At 32.7% G+C, this 25,337-nt stretch overlaps 1 protein-coding gene across 4 annotated transcripts in view; it reads right to left on the reverse strand.

Moving 5' to 3' along the window:
* Positions 1-25,337, reverse strand: part of LOC106665659 (venom dipeptidyl peptidase 4) — a 201,546-nt gene that overhangs the window by 143,424 nt on the left and 32,785 nt on the right. The window contains exon 1 of one of the 4 annotated variants that reach the window (XM_014392245.2): positions 6,726-6,906. The exons of 1 other annotated variant lie outside the window; for it this stretch is intronic. In XM_014392245.2, the coding sequence (XP_014247731.1) occupies positions 6,726-6,854 (129 nt within the window). In that variant the 5' untranslated portion in view covers positions 6,855-6,906. Of the gene's footprint in view, positions 1-6,725; positions 6,907-25,337 lie in introns of those variants that run through there. 2 more of the 4 variants (XM_014392246.2, XM_014392244.2) reach the window with 2 other exon arrangements.

Here is a 25,337-nt window from a genome sequence, read left to right on the forward strand (position 1 = left end):
GGGGGGCACGTTCAATTTTTTCAGGAAATCTGGCTCTTGAGTTTCGCGTCAGTTCTTTAATGTTCAATTCAATCAGTTTGCTTTATGTCATCAGTTGACAACTTCTTCAGTTTAGTGATTTAAATTATGTCCTTCCTTTTCCTAATGCACATCTTACTGATATGTAATTCATTTACGATTATTACAACGGTAATACTACTGCTGCAAGGAAAGAATACCAAGCTCGTTTTCCACATTGAGACGTTCCAGCAGATCGCACCTTCCAATGACTTCATCAGGACTGAGGGAAACTGGTTCTTTCACTCGAAGAAAGAGGGATGGCAATCAGCGAATTGATGTAGATAAGAAAATTTTGCATTCTATTAATCGTGATCCCAAAACCAGTACACGTGCGTTATGGTGTTTCACAATGGAGAGGTTGGGATACCTTCCGTCGGGAAGGATTGTACTCTTACCATTTTACGAGGGTAATTGATGTAGATAAGGAAAAAATCAACTCACAGCTGGTGGTCATTTCGTTCCAAACTTTGCACCCTCTTTCTTCGAGTAAAAGTAAAAATTAAAAAACATACAAAACCAGAACTTACTTCTTTACCGTTCAGATTTGGGCAGGGGTTTATAGGAAGTTTTTTGTTGCGTATGGTGAGTAGAAACAACCCTGTACAATCTGCGATAACAATCAATCCTGTTGTTCTCGGGGTTTTTTTCAAATCAATCTGATTTTTTTTTTAAACAGATTTACAACAAAAACAGGATAATTCTGCGTATTGTAAGACAACAAAGGATTGATAACAGGCGATATCGAACAGTGCGGTTTTACATTCCGCCTTCATCTTCTCGGCCTTCCGTTTCGAAGGTATTTTCAATCCTGGGAAATTTTATTTTCTTTTATATTCCATAGATCAATAAAAACACATTGAATAGTTCCACAGCGCGACCCGGAGACCGGAGCTTTCAGCCGAATAGGTCGGCCCATTAAAACTGTCGAAACTGTTGGATAAAAACAGTTTTATGACGTCCCGAATGATCGGGTCCGCCTTTTATGATTTTCATTTTCCTGTATCGGGTTCATTTAAGTGAATTATGAAAAGATAGTACTTTTACTACAGCAATTCCCTCCACTGCAAGTTCGTCTATAACCAAAACCAATGATTTTTCATTTTTAAATTAAATTATTTGTTAGATAAAAAAAATAATGATTGTAAGATAGTTTGTCTAAAGGTAAATTATTTTGTTTATTAGCAACAAATATAATTTATTATAAAACAAAAAAGTTGTTTTTAACCAAAATACCGACAAGCCTATTTTTTAAGCACTTCTGTATTTGTTTTATTTATTTTATTTTTTTAAATTGAGACATTTATATTTTCGGTAATTCAGTATTTGTCAAATGTAGTTTTCTCTTCTGCATCGAAAAGCTGAAACTTATCATAACGAACTACGACAAAATGTCCAAACTCGTTCATACCTCGCGCATGTCAAATAGTTGAGCTGTAGAACAATTTTACCTATAAAAGGTGGATATTTTGTTATTTCCCCCGTAGGTAATGCGTAAGTCCATGGGTCTACCAATCTGCTGAAAAGTCCATCGTTGTTGCTCTTTCGTTCCGCCTGAACGACAAAAGGGATCCGGAGCAATACCCATAACATGAATATTCATGGATTCACTCCTGTTATCTCCTATCATAATAAATGTGAAGGGGAGCAACAATGTTTATACATATGTAGAAAATATTCTCACGACTACAAAACAAAAATAAATAATAGACTAAAAATGTAATTATTTAAGGAATAATTGATTTTATGAGACTTTTTTAATGCACGCCTATAGCACTGGCGGATATGAAATTTAAACAATTACTAAGAAAATTGGATAAAGACGAGAATTAATCAAGGTATAAAAAGATGAAATAAATACGAAACCACTGCCATTAAACCATCTTTATTGACCCAAGAATGTCCAGTCACCTTCCCTGGGGAAATCAATGTATTTTTAAAATTAAATTTTAGCTAGTGCTCATCAACTCAACGCTAGCTGGATATTTCCTTTTCCCTTGACGGCAACCCGCGTGGTTAAAGATAAATAAATATTTTTAACAAAAGAAAAGACAAAAACATCAATACTAACAGTCAACAAAACTTGTTATTTCTCATTTGACAACAACCCCACCCAAATGTAATTCGAAGTCAGACGTAATTATTGACAGTGTTAATCCGCCAATTAAATTATTTTTATAATGTCATGGAAAATTGAATCCACCATGTGGAACTGACGAGTCCCAGCTGGCAAAACCGCGTCATTGATTAAATCATTCTGGAAACGTTTCGGTTTTTGCCGTCTTACAATGTCATCCCTGGTTTATAATTTAATTGAACGTTGGTCAAATACATCGGCTAATAAACGGAATATTGAAATGTGATATCCGTACAAAATTGCACCAGGAAAGACAACATGAAACTGGTATTTTTTGTGGGTGTGTTGTGATCGAAACACTGTCACAGAAATTATAAACAATCCATCAACGAACTAGACATACAATTTTTTTTTAAATTTATATCTAGTTTAAAAAGAGGATATATATATCATCATAATTATAAAAGGATATGTCTGTACAAAGTCAAATATATTTTCAAATTTAACAACACTTCAAACATTCCAACACTTTTGTGTAGTTTTATTTTTAAAATATCTAATAAAATTATTAATCAACGATTTGATTTCTATGGTTATTTCAAATATATATTATCACGCAATTAACTTAAAAATGTACAATAATAACAGTTAACTATCGTTAAATATAGTTCAACAATTTATGTTTAATAATTTAAGAAAAATAAACTTTATCCTTAGAAAGAAAACTTGTCGGGCTTAGGTAGTAGTACTTTATGAATTTGAATTATCCAATTTTCCCAAAAATCTACCCTGAAAAGTTTACCTTATAAGATTACAAAAAAAAGAGAAAAAATATGGCATAATTTATCATACGACACAATTTGGCCAAAGTAAAAAAAAAGTTTGAAGTCAAGTTTCTTAAATAGATTAAATTTATAATATTACTTTTGAGAGACATTTTGTTAAAATAATAAACACGAAATAAAACTTTTGTCATAAAAATTTGCATTTTTGTTAGATGGTTTACTATACCTAATAACAAGATAAATAAAATTCAACAAAATTTCAAAATAAAAACAATAGAATATAAATATAGAGTTAAACCATCAGGTTTATTGATTAGGTGAGAATAATGCCATGCTTTTTAAACGAGAGAGAGAGAGAGAGAGTGAGAGAGAGAGTGAGTGAGAGTGAGAGTGAGAGTGAGAGAGAGAGAGAGAGTGAGAGAGAGAGAGAGAGAAAAGGAAAGAAAAAGAACAATAGTGAAGAAACGAGAAAAAGATAGAGAGAAAATGAAAAGGTTCAACGGGAAGAAAAGGAGAAGGAAAAAAAGGGAACTAGAGGGAAAGAAAAAGATAAAGTTTACAAGGGAAGAAAACGAAATATTTTGAGAAATGGAGCTGAAAAATAAAGTAGAGTAGGAAAGGAAAAGACACAGAGAGTAGAGGGAAGAGAAAAAAAGATACTGAAGAGGGCAGAGAAACATAGATGGACTGAAAATGGGAGATTTAAAAGAGAAGGAAAAAATCTAGCGGGAGAGGAAGAACAAAAGCAAAGGAAAAAGAGAGGGAAAGAAAAAGGCCAAGTTTAGAAAGAAAAATTATTAGAAAGTGAGAAGGAAAAAAGAAGAGCGAGAAGTAAATAAAAGAAAGGGAGATAGATAGTGGGAAAGAAAGATAAGAAAGAGAGCGAGAAGAGTGGGAAGGAAAGAAAAAGAACGAAGTGAAAAGGAGTGAAAAAGATAGAGACTGAGTTGAAAAGAAAATGGGAGAGTTGCTAGCAGAGACTGAAAGAAATATACAGTGTGTGAAGGAAAGAATAAGAGAGTTTAAAATGAAAGGAATGATACAGAGTTAACAGAAAAGTAAAGGAAATATTGTGAGAAGGGGAGCTGGAAAATAATGCAGAGGGAGAGGGAACAAAATATATATATNTATATATATATATATATATAGAGAGAGAGAGAGAGAGTGTGTGAGAGAGAGGGAGAGAGAAAGAGAGAGTGAGAGAGAGAGAGAAAGAGAGAGAGAGAAAGAAAGAGAGAGAGACAGACATAAAGACAGACAGAGACAGAGAGAGAAATAAACTTTCGCACATTCTGAATTCAAAATAAATAAAACGAGTAATTGTTCATAGATATTAGTTTTTTATGGCTTTAAAATATTATTAATCCAACAAAAACACGATGTATGAACCATAACAAATATTATCAAACTGGCCTTTTTTCCACACCGTCAAACAAATTAAGTCATAGGCACATCTACCTTTTTACATAAGATCTTAACAAATACAAATAGGATAATATTAAATTTTATGTATACAATCGGAAAACGCAATATCAAGATTAGCCTGTAAAAACGCTATTGCTTAAAAAAACCCATATATCGAAAGAAAAATGTAAAACTAAAGATAACAGGAAGGAAAATGGTTTGAACTATGCAGTAGGTCTATGAATATTCACATATTTATTCAAATGTCAAGGAAAAAATTTGATGTCAAATTGTTTTCTAGAGCACCAACTGGATAGTTCCAATTTAAAAGTATATCATTTGTTAATTAATTACTTTCTGTGACTAGAAATGAATAATCAAAATACGTCTTGGTGCCAATGTAAGGCAAAAGTAATTTATGATTGAAATTTACGTTCGGTAATCTACTAGGGGACATAAATCGAAGTTAAACGTCAAAAGACAAAGCGAAAAAACTTTATTTATATTCAATATTTATGTATTATATTAATTGCTCAAGCGGACCACGAAAAATAGAGAATTTATTTATATTTTTATTATTAATTAGGTGGGGTTTAATGTTTAAATTTAGAATTTAACAAATATAAATATCAACATTTAGTATTCATATATTAAAGGAAGAAAATGATACGTATAAATTAAGAATAACAACGTAAAAAAAAATTCCTTCCAAAAATTATGCCGGATAATAATACACTAATGCGCGAAAACTCTGGAACATGGTATAGTCTTGATGAAAAAGGTAATTAAGTTTTTTACTCTCAAGCTTTCGACCTATTTTCAAGGTCATCATCAGGGCAAAACAACCTTAAATACGTATACAAATTGTCATAACAATGTTTTTCTCGGACGATTTCTTTGAAGACCGACTTAGTTCAAACATTGCCATGGACTGCAACAGTATTGATTCTATTGAATATTGATACACTAAAGAAACATGAGTATCATACATAAAATAAATTGCAATAAGATAAAAACTTATGTTTAAAAGGTGCTATTTTTTAACAAACTTGAAAGTAAAAATGAATATGTAAGGAAAATATAAATAAAATTGTTTAAATATAGTAATAAAAATCGTACGACTTATTAGACAATTGAACCAATAAACCCGTTCACTACAGAATTAAGTAAATAAGGTCTAAGCTTCCCTGCCTAAAACAATATTTTTAAGTTTTTACAACAAAAAAAAAATGAAAATTTAATGTAGTGTATGGCACATACTATAATTTTTCACCTGCATAAAAATATTCACAAAATAAACATGATTGCATTATGTTTAATTAATTAGGTCATATAACGAAGGAAGAAAACGGTATGGATAACTAAACAACAGAAAAAAAATTTTGCAGTAGTTTATTAGAAAAACTAAATTTAATCAAGAAAAATCAAAACTATGTTAAATTGAACAATTTAAAAAAATTGTTTATATTTTAAATTTTTTATTAGACAGTTAAACAAATAAGCCCGTTCATTACAGAAATTAAGTAAACGTAATGTCTAAGGAAGACAGAAAGGTTCCCCGCCGAAAATAATATTTGAAACTTTTTAGATTTAAAAAAAATTCAAATTTAAAGTAATGTATGATAATCTTGGCACATATTATAACTTTTCACCTGCATAAAAATATTCAAAAAATAAACATGATTACATTTTGTTTAATTAATTAGATCATATAACGAAGGAAAAAAACGGTATGGATAACTAAACTTAACAGAAAAAAAAATATTTGCAGTAGTTTGTTAGAAAAACTAAATTTAATCAAGAAAAATCATAACTATGTCAAATTGAACAATTTAAAAAAATTGTTTATATTTTAATTTTTTTATTAGACAATTAAAAAAATAAGCCCGTTCATTACAGAAATTAAGTAAACGTAATGTCTAAGGATGACCGAAAGGTTCCCCGCCGAAAATAATATTTTGAAAACTTTTTAGATATAAAAAGCAAATTTAAAGTAATGTATAATAATCTTGGCACATATAATTTTTCACCTGCATTAAAATATTCAAAAAATATACGTTTACATTATGAAAAATTAATTGGTTCATATATCGAAGAAAGAAAGCGATATGTGTAAACTTAACAGAAAAAAATATTTGCATTAGTGTATTAGAAAAAATAAATTTAATCAAGAAAAAGCAAAAATGAACAATTTAAAAAAAAATTTGTTTACATTTTGATTTTTTTAAATTGATCATTTTTCAATGGCAAAGCTTGAATATTTGTGATATGTTGTTGCTTTTGTGTAAGATAGTCGTGAAAATTTTAGTGAAGAAAAGAAATATTTGTTGTGTTATTATATCATGCCTGTTTTTATTGAAGTCGATAGTCATTTGAAGAATTAAAAAAAAAAAATTCTAAACCTCATTTTTAATGACAACCGATGTCGAGGGATTGCCGTTGGTCGTAGGCTGGTTTAGTCTTCGTACCTGGTTGCTGTTGCCGACTTCCATCGTATGCTGTGGCTGAATGTGTAGTTGTCCGGACGTCATACTTAGCACATCCTACCTCGTCGGGCGCCCGAAGTTTACTGAAGCCGTGTGAAGTGGGAGCCTCCCGACTCTCGAGGGACGCAACAGCCCGCCTCGGGGATTTACTCACCCCACCCGAGGCTCACGTGGCTTCCTTCTTCTTTTTCCTTCTTTTTAATACTTCGCCTCCATTTTTTCCAGCATCCTTTACGGGGAGGCGTTTTAAACTATGTTCTTATGCTAAGATCTAATTTACGGTCTTCAGGTACGCGTTTTGGCGGCTGGTCAAATTTTGGGAAGGCTATGAAAACGACAATGATGAAAAATACAAACATAACTTTCTATGAAAACAATAATTTATAATTAATTAATGTTTAATTTTTCATATAAAAACAGCAGAATAGAAACTCACATTTCAACAAGAAGAGCACCTCACTTTATGCGAGTATGAAATTTGGTTCAAAATTTATATTATTTACATCTGTACTAGGTAATTAAAAATGACAATGATGAAAAATATAAGCAAAGCTTTATATGAAAAAACAACAATTTATAATTTATTAATGTTTAATTTTTGATATAAAAAAAACAGCAGAATAGAAACTCACAGTTCACAACAATTTCACACAAAACCACATGACACAACAAAAACAGTACCACAATTTATGTTAGTTTGAAATATTTGGTTCAAAATTCATATTATTTGCATCTGTATTAGATAATTAAAAATGATAATGATGAAAAATATAAGCAAAGCTTTATATGAAAAAACAACAATTTGTATTAATTAATGTTTAATTTTTTATATAAAAAAAACAGCAGAATAGAAACTCACATTTCACAACGATTTCTCACAAAAAACATGATACAACAAGAACAGACCACCATACTTTATGTGAGTATGAAAAATTTGGTTCAAAATTTATATTATTTATATCTGTATTAGATAATTAAAAATGACAATGATGAAAAATATAAACAAAGCTTTATATGAAAAAACAACAATTTATAATTAATTAATGTTTAATTTTTGATATAAAAAAACAGCAGAATAGAAACTCACAGTTCAGAACAATTTCACACAAAACCACATGACACAACAAGAACAGTACCACAATTTATGTTAGTTTGAAATATTTGGTTCAAAATTTATATTATTTACATCGGTAATAGATAATTAAAAATGGCAATGATGAAAAATATAAACAAAACTATATGAAAAAAAATTATAATTAATTTATGTATAATTTTTCATATAAAAACAGCAGAATAGAAACTCACATTTCAACAAGTAAAGCACCACACTTTATGTGAGTATGGAATATTTGTTTCAAAATTTATATTATCTAGTTCTGTGTTAGATAATTATTTTTCCAATCAACGTATGCTTTTTAATTCACCCAGGCCCTGAAGTTGACCGGAATAAATATCGAAACGTTGGCCAAAAAATGGAAAAGGTGTTTTTCTAAAATACTTCATTTCTAACCGCTCCTCACTATTTTAACAAATTATTGAAAAATCTGTCGATAAATAACACACATAGTTTTTAAAATTGCGTCGATGCTATAAGAGTACTAAAACAATATGCCAGGTGATTATTTATAAATTATAAACTATCCCCCTTTTATTTCTTTTGTTTGGAAATAATTAAAAAGTAGGAGTCAGCAACTTTTTTTTTGAAATGGGAAGGTATCATTTTGAATACGGAATTAAATTCAACGACTATTTTAAAGAAGATTTTACTTCGGGCACTTTTCTTGCCCACTTTGTCGTTTAAAAATGATTAAGGTTTGAAAAAAAGAGTTCACATTTTATTTATCTCAATAATACCTTTTGTTTACCTACTAGTAACATTAAGTTAATTAAATTCTTTGGTTTGTGAGCAAACACTGAATCAACTCAAAGAAATTATTCAATGTTTACTCACAAACCAAAGAATTGAATCGTCGCAATTCCGATGATGGGATAATGCTAATTCGCCTAACGCCAGATATTTTCGGTGATGTGCGAAATGAATTTCATAATAGGAATTTGCTCTGTATTGAGCGGAGGTGCCCATTTTGAAAATTTAATTTACTAGGATTAACTGAATAAAGTTACTAGGAAGTAATTGAATTAGTAATTAGTAATTAACTTAAAATCCTCTTATGGAACAACATGACACCACAAGAATACCACACTTTATGTGAGTATGAAATATTTGGTTCAATATTTACATTATTTACATTATTTACATCTGCATTAGATAATTATTTTTTCCAATCAACGTATGCTTTCTAATTCACCCAGGCCCTGAAGATGACCGGAATAAATATCGAAACATTGGCAAATAAATGAAAAAGGTGTTTTTCTAAAATACTTCATTTCTAACCGCTCCTCACTATTTTAACAAATTATTGAAAAATCTGTCGCTAAATAACACACATAGTTTTTAAATTTGCGTTGAACTTTTTTTTTCAAATGGGAAGGTATCATTTTGAATACGGAATTAAATTCAAAGACTATTTTAAAGAAGAATTTACTTCGGGCACTTTTCTTGCACAGTTTGTCGTTTAAGAGTTATTAAGGTATGAAAAAAAGTTCAAATTTTATTTATCTCAATAGTACCTTTTTTTTACCTCCTAGTATCTTCCCATTTCAAAAAAAAAGTTGCTGAGCCCTGGAGGCTTACCGTACGTTGAAAAAAAATTTGTCTTCAGATTCTAGTAAAAAATTATGCAAAGACAAGTACTATTTTTTAAAATATTTCCAAACAAAATAAATAAAATGGGGTAGTTTATAAATAATCACCTGGTATAACTAACGAAATTTGTACTTTGTACATGGTAGCCAAAGGTGAACATAAAATACATACAAAAGCGAATACTATGTTTTGCAGTACATAAATATTATAAGAACGATTGTATTTAGGTTTTCTATGATTCAATCAGATTTATATATTATTTGTATAATATATTTATATATATTTATATACATGTTTCCAGTTTATTACACGCTGTACAAAAGACTTCATTTTATTTTCATCTGCTGCCGACAATATTTTTATCTCGACATTATTAGTTTGTATTATCAGTAGTAAATATCTAATTCAAATGTTAATACTCAAAAATAAAATAAAAATCATATAAATTAGAAATATTACTCCAGATACTTGCCAAACTATAAGATTATGTGTGGTGATTAGTGACCGTTAATCGATATTTATTCAGAAATCGTGAGATGCGGTCTGGTGTGATGTAGGTTTCAGAAAAACATTTTCTTTATCGTCCCAACGTTTCGATCTTTATTGAGATCATCTTCAGGGCTCAAAGTGTTTGTCTTCTGTGTAATTGTGCCATTTTTGCGTGTCGTGTCGAGAGTGCCGAAAACGATAAAGAAAATGTTTTTCTGAAACCTACATCACACCAGATCGCATCTCACGATATCTAAATAAATATACGATTATACTTTAAAATAAACACAAAGTTCTAAATTTCAGGTTAACGAATCTAAATTAATACTACGTGACATCACTAATTATGTTTAAACATAAGTTAAGGTGGGAACTATCACTATTCAATTTTCAGTTTCAAATTTGAGATTTTTAACAGGGTGTCTTTCGTATAGACGTCAATACTTCAGGCGGTTATTCAACCCATCAAATGGGACTATAAAGTCCCTATTGTGAATAGCCTGTGTCTCAGTTTTATTCGAGATATTTAACTTTTCGTGTTAAGTTCGTCTACCTTTCACAACTTTTCACCATAAAGCCCCTGCAACTCATAAACAATAAATAATATACGGCTGTAAATTTGATTACACCAATGGAAAGAGCATTAAACATCCTAGATAATCTTAATTTTTTATTCTAATCTTAAGCAAACAAAGTACAAAATCAGGTGGAACATGAACTTTTACGATTTTCCGAAGTTTTTGTCTAATTTATAATTAAGATTTTTCTTGGTCCTGTAAATAATAACAGATTTGGTGCCTAGAGAAAAGTTGGCCATACTAATAGGCTTTAATCATGTGTACCTAATTTCTCAAAGGTCAGTTATCACCAGTATAAAATTAATGTTAATTGCTAAAAATTTGATTTTTCGGTTACAATTGGTTTAGATGTTAATGATTAAAATGTTGTAAATTATATTCAAAATTAACGAAACGAATACATAGACTTTCGTAAAAAGTTGAACATCAGAGAAAGAACAAAATCTTAAAAATTAAATTATAAGTTCAAAATATCCACCTTCTTAAAGAATACAAGCCTTGTATTGTTGCCTGGCAAGTTTTCTCTTCTTTCATAAAAGCACAAGATTGCCGAGGTCGTGCTTAGTTGTGACAGTTACGGAATATACTTCATTTTTAAAAATTCCCCTTGTTCCCCTTGGGTAAAAGCCCATCGGGGATAAATCTTAACTTGTTGTTTTTTCTTCTCTCTTTTGAAAAAGACAGTTCCTACTCACTGTTAGTTGTTTTCAACGACCGGATTTCAAGCTTATAGCTCATCATCAGGTTGAAGGAGTTTACAACCGCGTCTGTCGACATGAATTGCAAGACTCGTTGGTTCTTTGTTAGGTTCAGTTTTGTACCAAAAAGTCTTTTTGTTTTTATTTCCATTTAATTTTATTTTTTATTGGGGTTAATAATTTCTAAACGAAAAATCAAATTTTTAACGTTTAGTAAATGTTAACTAAACAATTCAGAAATAGACTATGGACAATGAGAATATTTAGCCCTGAAGTATTGACATCTTTTCACGGGACAGCTTGTATAAATAATTATTTATGTAATGATATAGTAATATGTCACGTAATATGTCAGCAATATGTCAAGTAACCTACCGATATAGTATATATGCCTGTATTTCGACAGGAAAATAAACTAATCCGCAAATTGATGGAGAAAGTGAAATAATTGGGTAAGAAAACTTAGAGAAACCGTATAATTACATTTATTAAATTTATATTTTAAACCCCAGCTAAAATCGGCCTTGGTCAGCACACCCCTCACACAAATTTTACGTAATTATCTAGGGAAAAAATTCCACCAATTTCCTGACCTAAATTTCAGATTGAGAAGTCTTCTTAGAAATTAAAAAAATTATTAATTAAAAATAGTACATTAATGACTCTTGGTTTCAAAGGCAGGAAGTTTTAATAAGAAGTCAAGACAAAAAGAAATGTGTGGTGATTAGTGCCTGTTAATCGATAATTATTCAGAAATCGTGAGATGCGGTCTGGTGTGATGTAGGTTTCAGAAAAACATTTTCTTTATCGTGCCAACGTTTCGATCATTATTGAGATCATCTTCAGGGCTCAAAGTGTTTGTCTTCTGTGTAATTGTGTCATTTTTGCGTGTCGTGTTGAGTCCCTGAAGATGATCTCAATAAAGATCGAAACGTTGGCAAGACAAAGAAAATGTTTTTCTGAAACCTACATCACACCAGACCGCATCTCACGATTGCTGAATAATTACAAAAAGAAATGTTACCAATTTCAAAATATGTAATTTTCCTAGGACGCCGATGTCAAATTGGTCAATTAATTAATAATTATAAATTCCATAAGTAATACCTCTATCAAATTAACTTTAATTATAACCCATCCTCATGATTATTTATGTGATGACAATACATTATGAATGTTGAGATGAAAAGTTATGAATGAAGATTAAAGAAAATTGCAAAGGCTGAAAATTTTACAGGTCAAACCATCAAAAAATACATTTTCAAGTAATCATTTACTGTATTTACTATAATTTATATCATAACACTATTAAAAAGTCAGGAAGGTTTTATGTAATATGTGAGAAGTAAAGACAAAAAAATAATCAATTTCAAAATTTGTAATTATCCAGGACGAAGATTTTTAATAATGTTAATTAATTATGTTTTTCTCATGATTATTTAGGTCAATAAATCACATAACAATAAAAATAACACAATAACAATAAATTAAGAAATTTGAACTTCCGTCCAGAAAATGTATAAATGCGCATGTCGATGGAGGAATAAAGAAAAATGCAAAGGCTGCCATCTTCATAACTGTAACTATTCATTAAAAATTATATTATCATCTAAAACGTTTTTACTACATTTAGGATATTTATAATAATTTCTATGGGTACTGCTGTTGGGTATTTACCTTTACAAAAAAAAAATAATAATAATTTTTTTTATTAATTAAAATTAGTTATTTGAATGTTTATAATATACCCCAGTAATACGATTATGCGTTATTTTACTTTTTTTATAAACATGTATGTTTGTACAGCTTTACAAAATACAAAAATTAATGTGAACCTATTTCAAAACCTGTAATTTTTCTCCAGAGCTGGGAAACCTCGCAATCAAATTTTTAATCGAATCTTCGATTGTGATGGGACATCACCCCCGCCCCCCCCCCGGTGGAGCGAATTAAAACTGTCATTTGAAAAGAAAAATTTATGATTGGCATTATTCACCTTGTGACTTATTAGGATTTTACATTTTTCACAAACAAAAAATGGTCGTTCTGCTGTATTATCTTGATAATTGTTTCCGACAACTCGTCGGTTGGGACAGTGCAATATATTCATTTTGCAATTTACAATCAAAATTTAATTTTGGGGATGAATATTTTATGGGCAATTTCCTATTCGGCTATTTTTCATCTAAATTTAACCATACACCTTGCAGTTAAACGTTGAACCCACAAGGAGCTTTTGCTGGGTAAGCAGAAAGGTTATCTAAAAATGGACTTGATATTATACCTATTTTGGCATATTTACCATTATACAAGCAATAAATCCAACAAGAAAAATTAATTATATTAATTAATAATTATTGTCTTAAATTATGAGTTTTTTTGTTGTGATCAGGGTGACAGCTTGTTATCATACCTATTTTTGCACAACCTCGTCCACCTATATTCGCTAGTTTTGATTGGTCTTTATGAATTTAGCCCTGATTTCTCTTTGTTCATTCCCATCTTTTGTGTCGTACTGATTTTTTTCTTTTTATGTTGTGTACTAATGTTAATGTTTATAAATTATTATTCATTTGTGTTCAAAAACAACGAAAACAGCCGATCCTGCATAGTTTGATATTACGTTATAATTTTTTTTTACAATAATGAAAATAAAATTTGATTTGATGCCTAAAGCAGATGGACATATATGAGCATATATAGGGTCTTTTAATTGGCTTTCTATAATATTAAAAAAGTTATGGCTGAAGTGTGAGAGAGAAAAGGATCTACGATTTTAATGGTGTAGAAAGAGAAAAACATAGGGGACGCAACGTTTTAATAGATTTTTACCCAAACCAAAATAATAATAATAATAATAATTCCAATCAATTATTCTTTTTATCCAAGGTTTTTGGCTGAGATGAAAAATTAGTGTCACGAGCGGGATTCGAACCCACGACCTTCGGCTCAATACGCCGCTGCTCTACCCATTAACTACTACACACTAATTTTCCATCTCAGCGAAAAACGTTAGATAAATAGAATAATTAATTGGAATAATTAATATAGTCAATTCTGACCACTAAGCAAATATGGATTAAAATAATAATAATAAACAAAAAAAAAAAATAGGGGGCGTCGATGGCCGCAACGGTTTAGGCGTTGACACGGCGCTCATCACTGTAAGGTAAAGGTCCCGGGTTCTAATCCAGCGGCCCTGAATTCGCACCCGACATACTTACAAATGGGCTTTTTTCAAAAAACCGGCCCCTGAGGGTTTATATGACCTTATATGACCTGTGCTGTTGCAAACCCTCGTTCAAAAAAAAATAATAATAATAAGTAATAATAATAATAGAAGTGTGAGAGAGAAAAAAGGATCTGTACGATTTTAATGGTGTAGAAAGAGAAAAACACAGGGGGAACGCAACGTTTTAATAAAATTTTACCAACCAAAATAATAATAATTCCAATTAATTATTCTTTTTGTCTAAGGTTTTTGGCTGAGATGAAAAATTAGTGTCACGAGCGGGATACGAACCAACGACCTTCGGCCCAATACGCCGCTGCTCTACAGGAATAAGAAATAATTAAGTGCAATAAGTAATTTGGTCAATTAGACCACTAAACATAAATTATTTATTACAATTGTTGAAAAGCTTCTTTTCTGTTCTTTGAACGTATACCAACAACCTCTCGTCTTTATGATATTATAAATGATAAAAATAAAAATGTAATCAACAAAAACTGTAGTAGTTAATGGGTAGTAACTACTACACGCTATTTTTCATCTCAGCCAAAAACGTTAGATAAAAAGAATAATTAATTGGAATAATTAATGTGGCCAATTCCGACCACTAATCAAATGTGGATTAAAATAATAATAATAAACAAAAATAATATAATTGTTCACTTCTCACACTATTTTCTCAGTTTAATATGTCATATTATACATCGTTGGAAATAAGGGACGTTTTTTCTAAAAAAAAAAAATTATTTGTAAATAATTGCTGGCAGTACTTATTTTATTACGGAAGTTAGCTACTTTGTATTTTTGTTCGGATTAAATTGTGAAAGATTTTCCAGGAGGAATGAATTTTTTTTCAATTATGTTCAATTGCTATTTAAGATTAATCGAATAAAAAAAAAAATTTGCTAAAACAGATTACAATTCGCGAAGTTACGGAAGTATTTTATCATAAGATCTCTTCCATCTCTCTCTATTTTTTCGAGAAAACAGATATTCAGTATTTCGTTATGCATTCGACTAACAACATGTCCAAATGGAATTCCAATCAGCCCTTTTCAGGGCTAAACTTAAGCTGTTTTGATCAGTCTTTTAATCAGCCCATCTCAGGGCTAAGCCCGACTAAAATTGAAGTAACTGCCGAAGGCAACTGTCCATTTAGGGCATTGGGCATTTACGGGTGGAAGATTTTATGGAAAGCGTTAGGCTCCAAATCATTGAGTGGAAACACTATTGCAATTTCATTGTAGGTTTTTATTTTGATGAATTGCTCACGATAACAGGAGTACAATATTCTACTTATCAGGAGACAGCGAGAGCAAGGGTCGTTCGAATCGGAAAATTATGTTACACATTATGGGCGAAGATGCTTCAGTTATGATGCCAAACAGATTGAGGCATGTCTTTAATTAATAATAAGAGGAGAATTAGATGCACAAATGCTTTGGGTAAAATTTAAAAATCTAATAATGAAGCTACTGCACTGACCATCATTCGAGATATAATTGAATGATTGAAACAATATGGTTCCTCCTTCCTTAAAAGACTGATGACTCGAAAATATTAAGAGAAATTGCAGACGACAAAGATCTACAGTTATGACAATAAAGTCATTTATAAACCAATGTATGCAAACATGAATAACAGATAAGTCAAACGTTTTCAATACTATTAAATTGGCCGTTACTGGAGATATGAGTAGCTCTCAAAATATTTTCTTGGTTGACGGACGGTAGCGGTATACGAATACCTAATACATTTCTGCTCACATTTGGTCAAAAAAGTTGCTACCATTCCTTGGACAGGAATAGCGGCAATTCTTCACTCCCATATGAACGCCAAGACATAAAACATTGGGTTACCGTTAAATTTAGTTGAAGACCGCATCACACTCAACTGGTCACGAAAAATGAAACATCACTCCAAGAAATAGACATTTTCATCTGGGATGAATTGTCGATGATACCCAAACTGTAGTCGCCCCTATCGATAGGACATTTGGAGGTTTTAATGACGATCGTGCATTTGCTTGGAAAATTTTCATACTGGGTGGTGACTTCGACATGTTTTACCAGCTGTAGAAAAAGGAGGCAGGAGACAAATTGATGAAGCATGCTTAAAAAATATTTTGTTATGGATCAGCTTTCAGGAGGTCATACTGTCCAAGAATATGCATGTGGATGGAGATTGCATAGAATTATGAGTTTGCTTCCTATATAAATAATATCATAAAACCCAAGAAATGTTATGCGATAATTGAATATATTAGCTATTCCCCATATACTATATTAACAGATAGAAATAATGAAGTGAAAATAATCAATCGTCTTATTGTGAAACAAACCAGGGGAAATAGTTTAGTATGTCTCCATAGATCATTCTGAGTTACTAGCTGGTGACAAAGCCGACAATGAAAACGTAAGTTTACAGTATACCATTGAATATTTACAATCAATGACACCTTCGGATTGCCTCCTGCAGAATTGCACATAAAATCGGGACGTATAGTTATGCGATTGAGAAATTTATGCGTGCGAGATGGTTTGTGTAACGGGACCCGTTTGATAGTGAGAAAAATTGTTAGGACGACACTACACTGCGAAATATTAACTGGGAATAAAAATTGAGATATTGTGCACATCCCTCGAATACATTTAAACGGTTGCAATTCCTCGTCCGTTTAGCACTTGCTGTGACATAAATAAGCCACAAGGGCAAAGTTTAACAAAAAATTGGTTTGATTTTTAAATTCAAAAAACACAATATTTACACATGGACAATTATTGCAGCCCTGTACGACAAAGATGGGCATTAAAATAGAAGCAAATCAAAAGCAAAATGCATAGAAAATATTGTTTTCGACGAAGCGTGGAAGTAGTGTACAATTTATTTTTTGCCAAAAATCGAGGAGCGCTTATTTATTTGGAGTTGCTCTTTTGTACTTATTAAAAAAATATGGTAATATAAAAACTAACGGAGGCTTAGCTCACCAAACCCCAAACCCCCCCCCAAAAAAAAAAAAAAAACTACGAAGCGTTACTATTAGAGCATGTTTGTGTGTGTTTATAATGGAATATAAAATACTCACAGGCACATCAAAGCAGTCTAGGTTATTTAGTTTTATGTATATTTCCAGCGTAATAGGGGATAGTCACAGGCGTAATAACGCAAAATCTTGTGATTACATGAATGTATTAATTGAACACAGCATAAAACCACCGGGGGTTATGCAGTTGAATACCCTCGTAAAAAAATTACCTAAATTAAATTAAAAAATTGTATTGGCTCCTAGGGCCCATTGGCATGTACGCACATGTCTAATGGACGTTTCTAATAGTTTTCGGCCAAAAGATAGATATTTTATCTAGAAAAAGAAAATAATATTCAGGTTAGTATAAAATTATTTTATATGTATAATACATATAATAAGTTGTTAAAACCATTAGTAGCTTTCAATAAAATAAGTAAAAATCGAATGCCTTTATTTCAAAGACCGTAAAAGCGAATTTTTATAATAATAAAAAGTAGATATTTTTGGGGGTGATTAGCGGGCTAGAGCAAATGTTTTCTTCGAATGTCCAGTGTTCCACCCAAAACTTTATAACTCATCTGGATTTGATCCAATTTGAACGTTATTACATCTTTCTTCCAATAATTATTCTGTTATGTAAGGTCTTGGTTGAAATGGAAAAGTTAGCGTAACGAGCTTGATTCGAACCCACGACCTTCGGTTCAATACGCCGCTGCTCTACAGGAATAAGGAATAATTAAGTGAAATAAGTAATTTGGTCAATTAGACCACTAAACATAAATTATTTATTACAATTGTTGAAAAGCTTCTTTTCTGTTCTTTGAATGTACAGCAACAACCTCTCGTCTTTATGATATTATAAATGATAAAAATAAAGATATAATCAACAAAAACTGCTCAAACCTTTTATTTTATATCTCCTGTTTTATTTTGTTTATAGGTTTGTGTCTAGTTAGTTTTCCAAATCCCTGTTAATTTTTCTGTCCATCGAATTCAAAGTTATCACAGCTTTTGTGATTTTGGAAAAAAATCGGAGACTTTGCAATTACAAGCCCTGTCGATCAGTAACAAAGTTATCACCATTTTTGTGATTATGGAAAAAATCGGACGTATTTCAATTACGGGGTTAGCCCTTGGGATGTCGGTGCTTTTGATAAAATACAATTTGTAACTACAACCAGCGGCCCTGCACTCGAACCTGGGACCTTTACCTTAATGTGATGAGCGCCAACGCAACAGTAGCGCCCACTGACGCCCGCTCTCTGCTTTTGCATATACATTTATTTCAAAGTTATTATATAACTTTGTTTTTAATGTAGGATAGAGAGCTTCCTACGAGGTCGACTCACTTGAAAAGTAAGATTCAAAAGTCTCTCTCTTAATTTCATTATTACTGCCATAAAATGTAAGTAATTATTATCAACAAGGCTTGTTATCTAAATTAAGGTTCAAAGATGTGCACCAGTTCCGAAACTGAGATTTCCCCTCTTTTACCAATTTCGAACGCGTGACATTTCAACCTTGAAAAATGTAGATTTTGAAGTTGGTTTCTTTTTGTTTTGACTTCTTATCAAACTTCCATACCTGTCAAATGTTTCAATGGTCATGTTTACACCCGCCCGAAAATCCTCCAGGTGATAAAACCCTGTATACTTTTATCTAAATCTAAAATTATTTATGACCCTGGGCCTAGGCGGAAGATAACAGAAAGTATGGCAATTATTATAAATATCCGGAAAAAATTAAAGACATTTAACGTACCTTTAAAAAAATATCTCTGTTATAACTAGAGCCGGAATTTATACGAAACTGCGTGGAATTGTTTTTGATAGATATTTATCTGAATCATACCTCCGTGTTTCAACGGTTAAAATTTTATTCTGCATGTTTAAAGACTATTGCATAAATTTGCATATTTGAATATATTGTAAATTTGAAACATTTTGATTGCTGAAAACAATTCGGCAACTAAGAATACGAGAGGGAAAAAACAAGAGCATAAAATATGATTCGGATCAGTTAACTTACCAGGAACAAAAGAAATGCAAGCAATCTGACACATTTGAATGTTCATGAATTAATCGGCATCATTTTTGAGGCTCCGATTTCCAAAGCGGATTGTGAAAACATACCCTCATTCGAAGCTTAAAAATAGTCAGTCTCAGTCATCTTTCATATTTTCAATAAACCTAAGAAAATGCTGAAAGTTGGAACTTAACTTCCAAAATAGCAAGTTGGAGTTTTCCTTTTCAACAGAAATTACTACAAATCCTCAAATATGAAGGAATTATATTGGGTTGTCCGGAAAATAATGCAGGATTTTGGTATTAAACAAAAAAAAAAGAAACTAGTTACTTTAAAGCAATGTTCTTTAATCAAAATAATTTCCCATACTCTCAATACATTTCTCCCAACGTGTTGGTAACTTATTAATTCCGTCTGAGTAGAATTCAGAATTTTTAGAATTGATAAAGTCAATAAATGCATTTTCCAGTTCCGTTTGATTTTTGAATATTATGTGTTGTAAGTAGTGGTCCAGGTGTCTAAAAAAATGGTAGTCAGTAGGCGAGAGGTCCGGAGAGTAGGGTGGGTGAGGCAAAGTTTCATAGCCAAGCTCCAATAATTTTTGTGACGTTACACGTGACACATGTGGTCGAGCGTTGTCATGCAACAAAATGGGCCCTTTCCGATTGACCAAAGAGGGCTTCATTACTGCCAATTTCTGATGCATGGTATTAATTTGGTTACAGTATGATTCAGCATTGATGGTTTCGCCAGGATTTAAGAAAGAAGCTGTAGTGTATTAAACCAAATGAAGCCCACCATACCGTAACCATTACCTTTTTTTGATGAGTTGGGGGCTTTGGAAAATGTATTGGAGCTTCTCCTTTGTCGAGCCACTGTCCAGAACGTCTAGTGTTATCGTAGAGAATCCACTTTTCGTCACATGTAACAATTCTGGCCAGAAATGGGTCATTTTTGTTTCGACAAAGAAGTGATGCACAAACATCAAAGCGCTGATTTTTTTGGCGATCGTTTAATGAGTGTGGAACCCAATTTTCGAGTTTTTTCACTTTTCCAATCGCCTTGAGGTGGTCAGCGACGGTCGTTTTACTGACTTTGAGTTGCTCTGCAAGTTCTCGAACAGTTGTTTTGGGGTTTTCTTCCACCACTGATCGCAGAACATCATCATTAAGAGAGGAAGGCCTTCCACGACCTTCTTCATCTTCAAGGCTGAAATCTCCCTCCCGAAATTTTTTAAACCACCTTTGCACAGTGCACTCATTAACACAACCCTCGCCCCAGACTTGGTTAATGTTTCTAGCCGTTTGGGCTCCGCTTCGGCCGAGTTTAAACTCGTAAAAGAAAATCGTACGAAATTCTCGCTTTGACATTATAAGGATGACTGAATTATTTCCAAGTAGCGGAATGCTACAGAGGTAAACAAACAATATCATTTGGAAGAGGATTAATAAGTGTTGACATTCATACAAATGAGTAATCCTGTAAACGTAAACAGAATATTTTATATAGATTTTTTTTAATGAAAACTTAAAATCCTGCATTATTTTCCGGACAACCCGATATTACAACACAAATCCCAGACAAAAACACGCGAATGACTGAATTGGGGAAAATTAATGAAATTTTAAATGGAAACAATAAAGTTGTAACACAGGGAATCCATTTATGTATTTTAAGTTCCTAGATGAGGGAGTATGCTCCCATCAACTCTGTCGACGTTGAAATCTTTTTCAAGGGACAAATACAGGGTGGCCCCAATCGATTCAGCCATACTTCCAGATCTTATAGGAAATTGAACGCTGAGTAAAAAAGGTCCTATGGACCTGTGTCCGCAAACCCTTCAGTCCCGAGTCTACAGGCAAAAAACCATGAAAGACCACGTTTTTTGACCTTATTCGTGAAATTGTTAGTAACCGTTAGTCTGACCGTAAAACAGCTCGAAACAACATCTTTAGAGGATTAATTTCTGCATCGAATGAGATTAAAACCAGCCTGATCGGCCGAAAATTTCATTTTCGGCGATTTTTCGAAATTAGGAGGTGAAGGGGTACACGAAATTCACCATTTCTGACATTTTTATCGAAAATTCACAACTTGAACCCCTATCAAAAAATTCTCCGTTCCGATTTTTTGCCTGTAGCTCGGAACTGAAGGGTTTGCGGACACAGGTTCACAGGACCTTTTTTACTCAGCGTTCAATTTCCTATAAGATCTTGAAGTGTGGCTGAATCGATTGGGGCCACCCTGTATTTGGTGAGCGATAAACACTGGTTTTACAGAAAATAACTTTAAAATGTACCTACAGATCATGAACATAATTAGGCTTAATTATTTATTTATTCTAAAATATACTTCTTTTTGTGACAGATTTTTCTGCCCTATTTGCTTTCAAAATGACAGCAAGTACAAATCTACTTACGGCTACAAACTCTATACAAACAGACGAATCGAAAAATTAGGTTGGCCTTGATGGCCTTTTAGGGTGAACTATCAGAAAAAGTAGGTAAAATTTTTAAACGAGAAGGTTTTAGAGTCGCTGTCATGCTTCACCCACAGACACTTATCGAGAAGGGTGCAGTTCCTCGGCTCCATATGGAGAGCGCGCAGGAATGCCGACGTGAGATCGTGCTTGAGCACGGCAGCGACTCCAGGTAACCTATTCCGATTCTTAGAGTATGTAGTACTGATATTTTTGTGCTCCCTAGTGTGTGATGAGAGTTAATGTATTTATTAGCTTTCAATTAATTAAGGTTTTTAGTTGAGATAAAAAAGTCAGTGTCACGAGCGGGATTCGAATCCACTATCTTCAGCTAGATACGCTGCATTAAAACTTAATGTCCGATATGTCAAGTGGTTCACTAGTTTTCGTGGTCCGCTTGACCAATTAATATCTTTTAATTAATTAAGGTCTTTAGTTGAGATAAAAAGTCAGTTAGGTCCGAGTGGATAGACCACTTGACCTATCGGACATTAAGTTGTAGAGCAGCGGCGTATCTAGCCGAAGGTCGTGGGTTCGAATTCTGCTCGTGACACTGACTTTTTTATCTCAACCAAAAACCTTAATTAATTGAAAGATATTAATTGGTCAAGCGGACCACGAAAACTAGTGAACGTATTTATTAGTGATTATTCAGAAATCGTGAGATGCGGTCTGGTGTAACGTAGGTTTCAGAAAAACATGTTCTTTGTCCTGCCAACGTTTCGATCTTTATTGAGATCATCTTCAGGGCTCAAAGTGTTTGTCTTCTGTGTAATTGTGCCATTCTTGCGTGTCGTGTTGAGAGGGCCAGTGAGATATTGCTGTTTTATGTTTATATACGTTGGATTTTGAAAGGTGGGGAAGGAAGTGTATTTATTAGCTTGAATGTGTTACAGGGTGGATGGTGGAATAGTGGCTATCCCATCGACACTGACAGTGATGGAGGAATATCGAGTATTCCACTATCTTAACTAAGTGTGTAAATAAGAAAGGATGGATTTAAGAGTGAGTGAGAGTGTGAAATGGGAGACTGATTGCTTTGGGGCTGAAATGATCTAGCTGTTGGTAGCCCCCTCTGGAGCTCGACTTCTCCTGCTGGATAAGTCCGGGGTCTGTCCTCGGAATTCCAACATTTAACAATTTGATGTAAATTACCCAAAAGCTAGAATTGCCGGTAGACTTAGAAACGTGATAGGCTTAATTTTGTACTTGCAAGAATACCTATGTACATTCGTGTGCAGATTTGAGCTTGTATAAATCAATAATCGGTATTAATAATGACGTGGTTTATTTGACGATTGTGCAAGGAAGAAATACATCCATCCCATAAAATAGAGAACCAATCCATCATTTTACGTTCATTGCGAAAAGGGACCTCATTTTTGGAGTTGAGTCTCTGATCACCATGAAAACTAGATCATTTTTTTCTCAAAATGTCATTTGGGGGGCGGAGGCCCCTTCTTAAATTATAAGGAATGTATTTTATATTTGCTGCTCTTAATCTAAATATTCTTACTAATCACTATTCTGTGATACTGAATCTTGATTGGGAGAAATTTTCAATGTCAGCAGCCACAAAAACCAAAAAAACATTAAACATGTTAACAAACATCGTCGTGCGATAATGCGCCGATCCCGCGGCACCACATGACGAATGAACGAGCGTTCTTCAAGCAAAAAGAGAATGAAGATGTAGGAAAAAACAACCCAGAACTTTAAGAGATTATATTAGTCAGAGGCAACCGTCCGTAACCGACTGTGGAAATCATGTGGTCATAAAGAACGCAATCTCACTCTTTTAATATCCCATCTCGATGTCGTGCCCGGCTGAGAATCAAAACGCCCGATTGTTCAAAGAGATTTAGACAAGAATGTAACACAGATCACGTTTAAATTAACTTGTTTTTTCTTTATATCTTACATTGGTGGAAAGAATATATCTAAAAGTTTTTTTTTTCGGAATTTATGAAATGATTCGCTTTTGGTCGTTCCACGCGATCTTCAAATATAAACCACTTTTGTCGGTAATCATTGTCAGACTTTTGTTTCATCATCTACCCTATTATTTGTTCAATCGTGGTACTGTTTCAAAGAGAAAAACTCTTTTGTGTTTCGGATTTTACGCTAATTATGCCACGATTGTGCTTGTGTACTGCTGAAATTAGCAGATCGAATCCAGTCTTACAGTCTAATTCGGGAGGAAGTACCAAATCTGTTTTGCTGATAATCAGACGATATTTTTAAAATAAAAATATGAAATTGTTTTAAATTTATCCCTGGCAGTAAAGAAGAAAAGAAATAAAAAAGTTCAAATCACAACTGCTTGATTCAACGTAAACGGAATGTTTAATCAATCGACTACATCGCATATGCTCAATAATATTTTTTTACCGAATTTATTTGTACCTACAACTGTACAAGTATTATATACAACCAGCAGATTGAATAATTTATGTTTGTGGCATTAAGGGCGTTACAGAAAAAGCTACCCATTGCCAGCCGCTCTGGATTTATATAAAATGATATCATTTAAGAGGTCTCTTATCCATATTCTTTTCAGACGTTTATGTGGTAATTGTGGGGTGTGTTAGTGTGATTTTGTAATTCACTATGAAAACATCTCTAAAATGTTTTGATGGAACAAAAAACTGTTGGCTTGTGAAGTTTTTTTTTTTTTTTGACTGGGGCTTTCGAATCTGTCATTTCAGCCCCCAGCTATGTCTGTATTCTATTTACCCTTTCAAACATTACATTCATACAAATAAATACATTCATACACATAAATACATCCATACAGTACACTCATTCCGTTTGGTCGGTGGAGTACTTGATATTCTCCACCGACCCTATATTCAAACTAATCTAGATTGGGGTCGATGGAGTAGTTTTATAAATATTCCGCCATCGACCCCGAATACACACTCTTACGCTCTCATCGTTCGAGGGGTGATGATGACGTTATATTTCACCCTCACCCCCTGCCATTCACGCTAATAAATACATGCACTCAGACAAAACATAGAGACACACAACACATAAGACATACTATATACAATAAAAAAAAAACCAATTTCCCCTAAAAAGCGGAACAGGGGACTCTGAAACTCGCTACCGTGTCCGAGAACTCTTCTTAAGTCCGGCGGCATGCCTACACGCTCTCTGCATGGAGCCAAGGCATGACACGCCTCTATTATGTGGGACACATCGAGCAACCTTTCTTTGCATAAGGGGCCAAAGCCCGCGCAGGTGCCCATGTGAAGTGTGTTATTGTTTACTTAAAAAGGGGCAGAAA

This window comes from Cimex lectularius, unplaced genomic scaffold (assembly GCF_000648675.2).
Source record: "Cimex lectularius strain Harlan isolate CLEC.00 unplaced genomic scaffold, Clec_2.1 scaffold83, whole genome shotgun sequence".
Lineage (NCBI taxonomy): Eukaryota > Metazoa > Arthropoda > Insecta > Hemiptera > Cimicidae > Cimex > Cimex lectularius.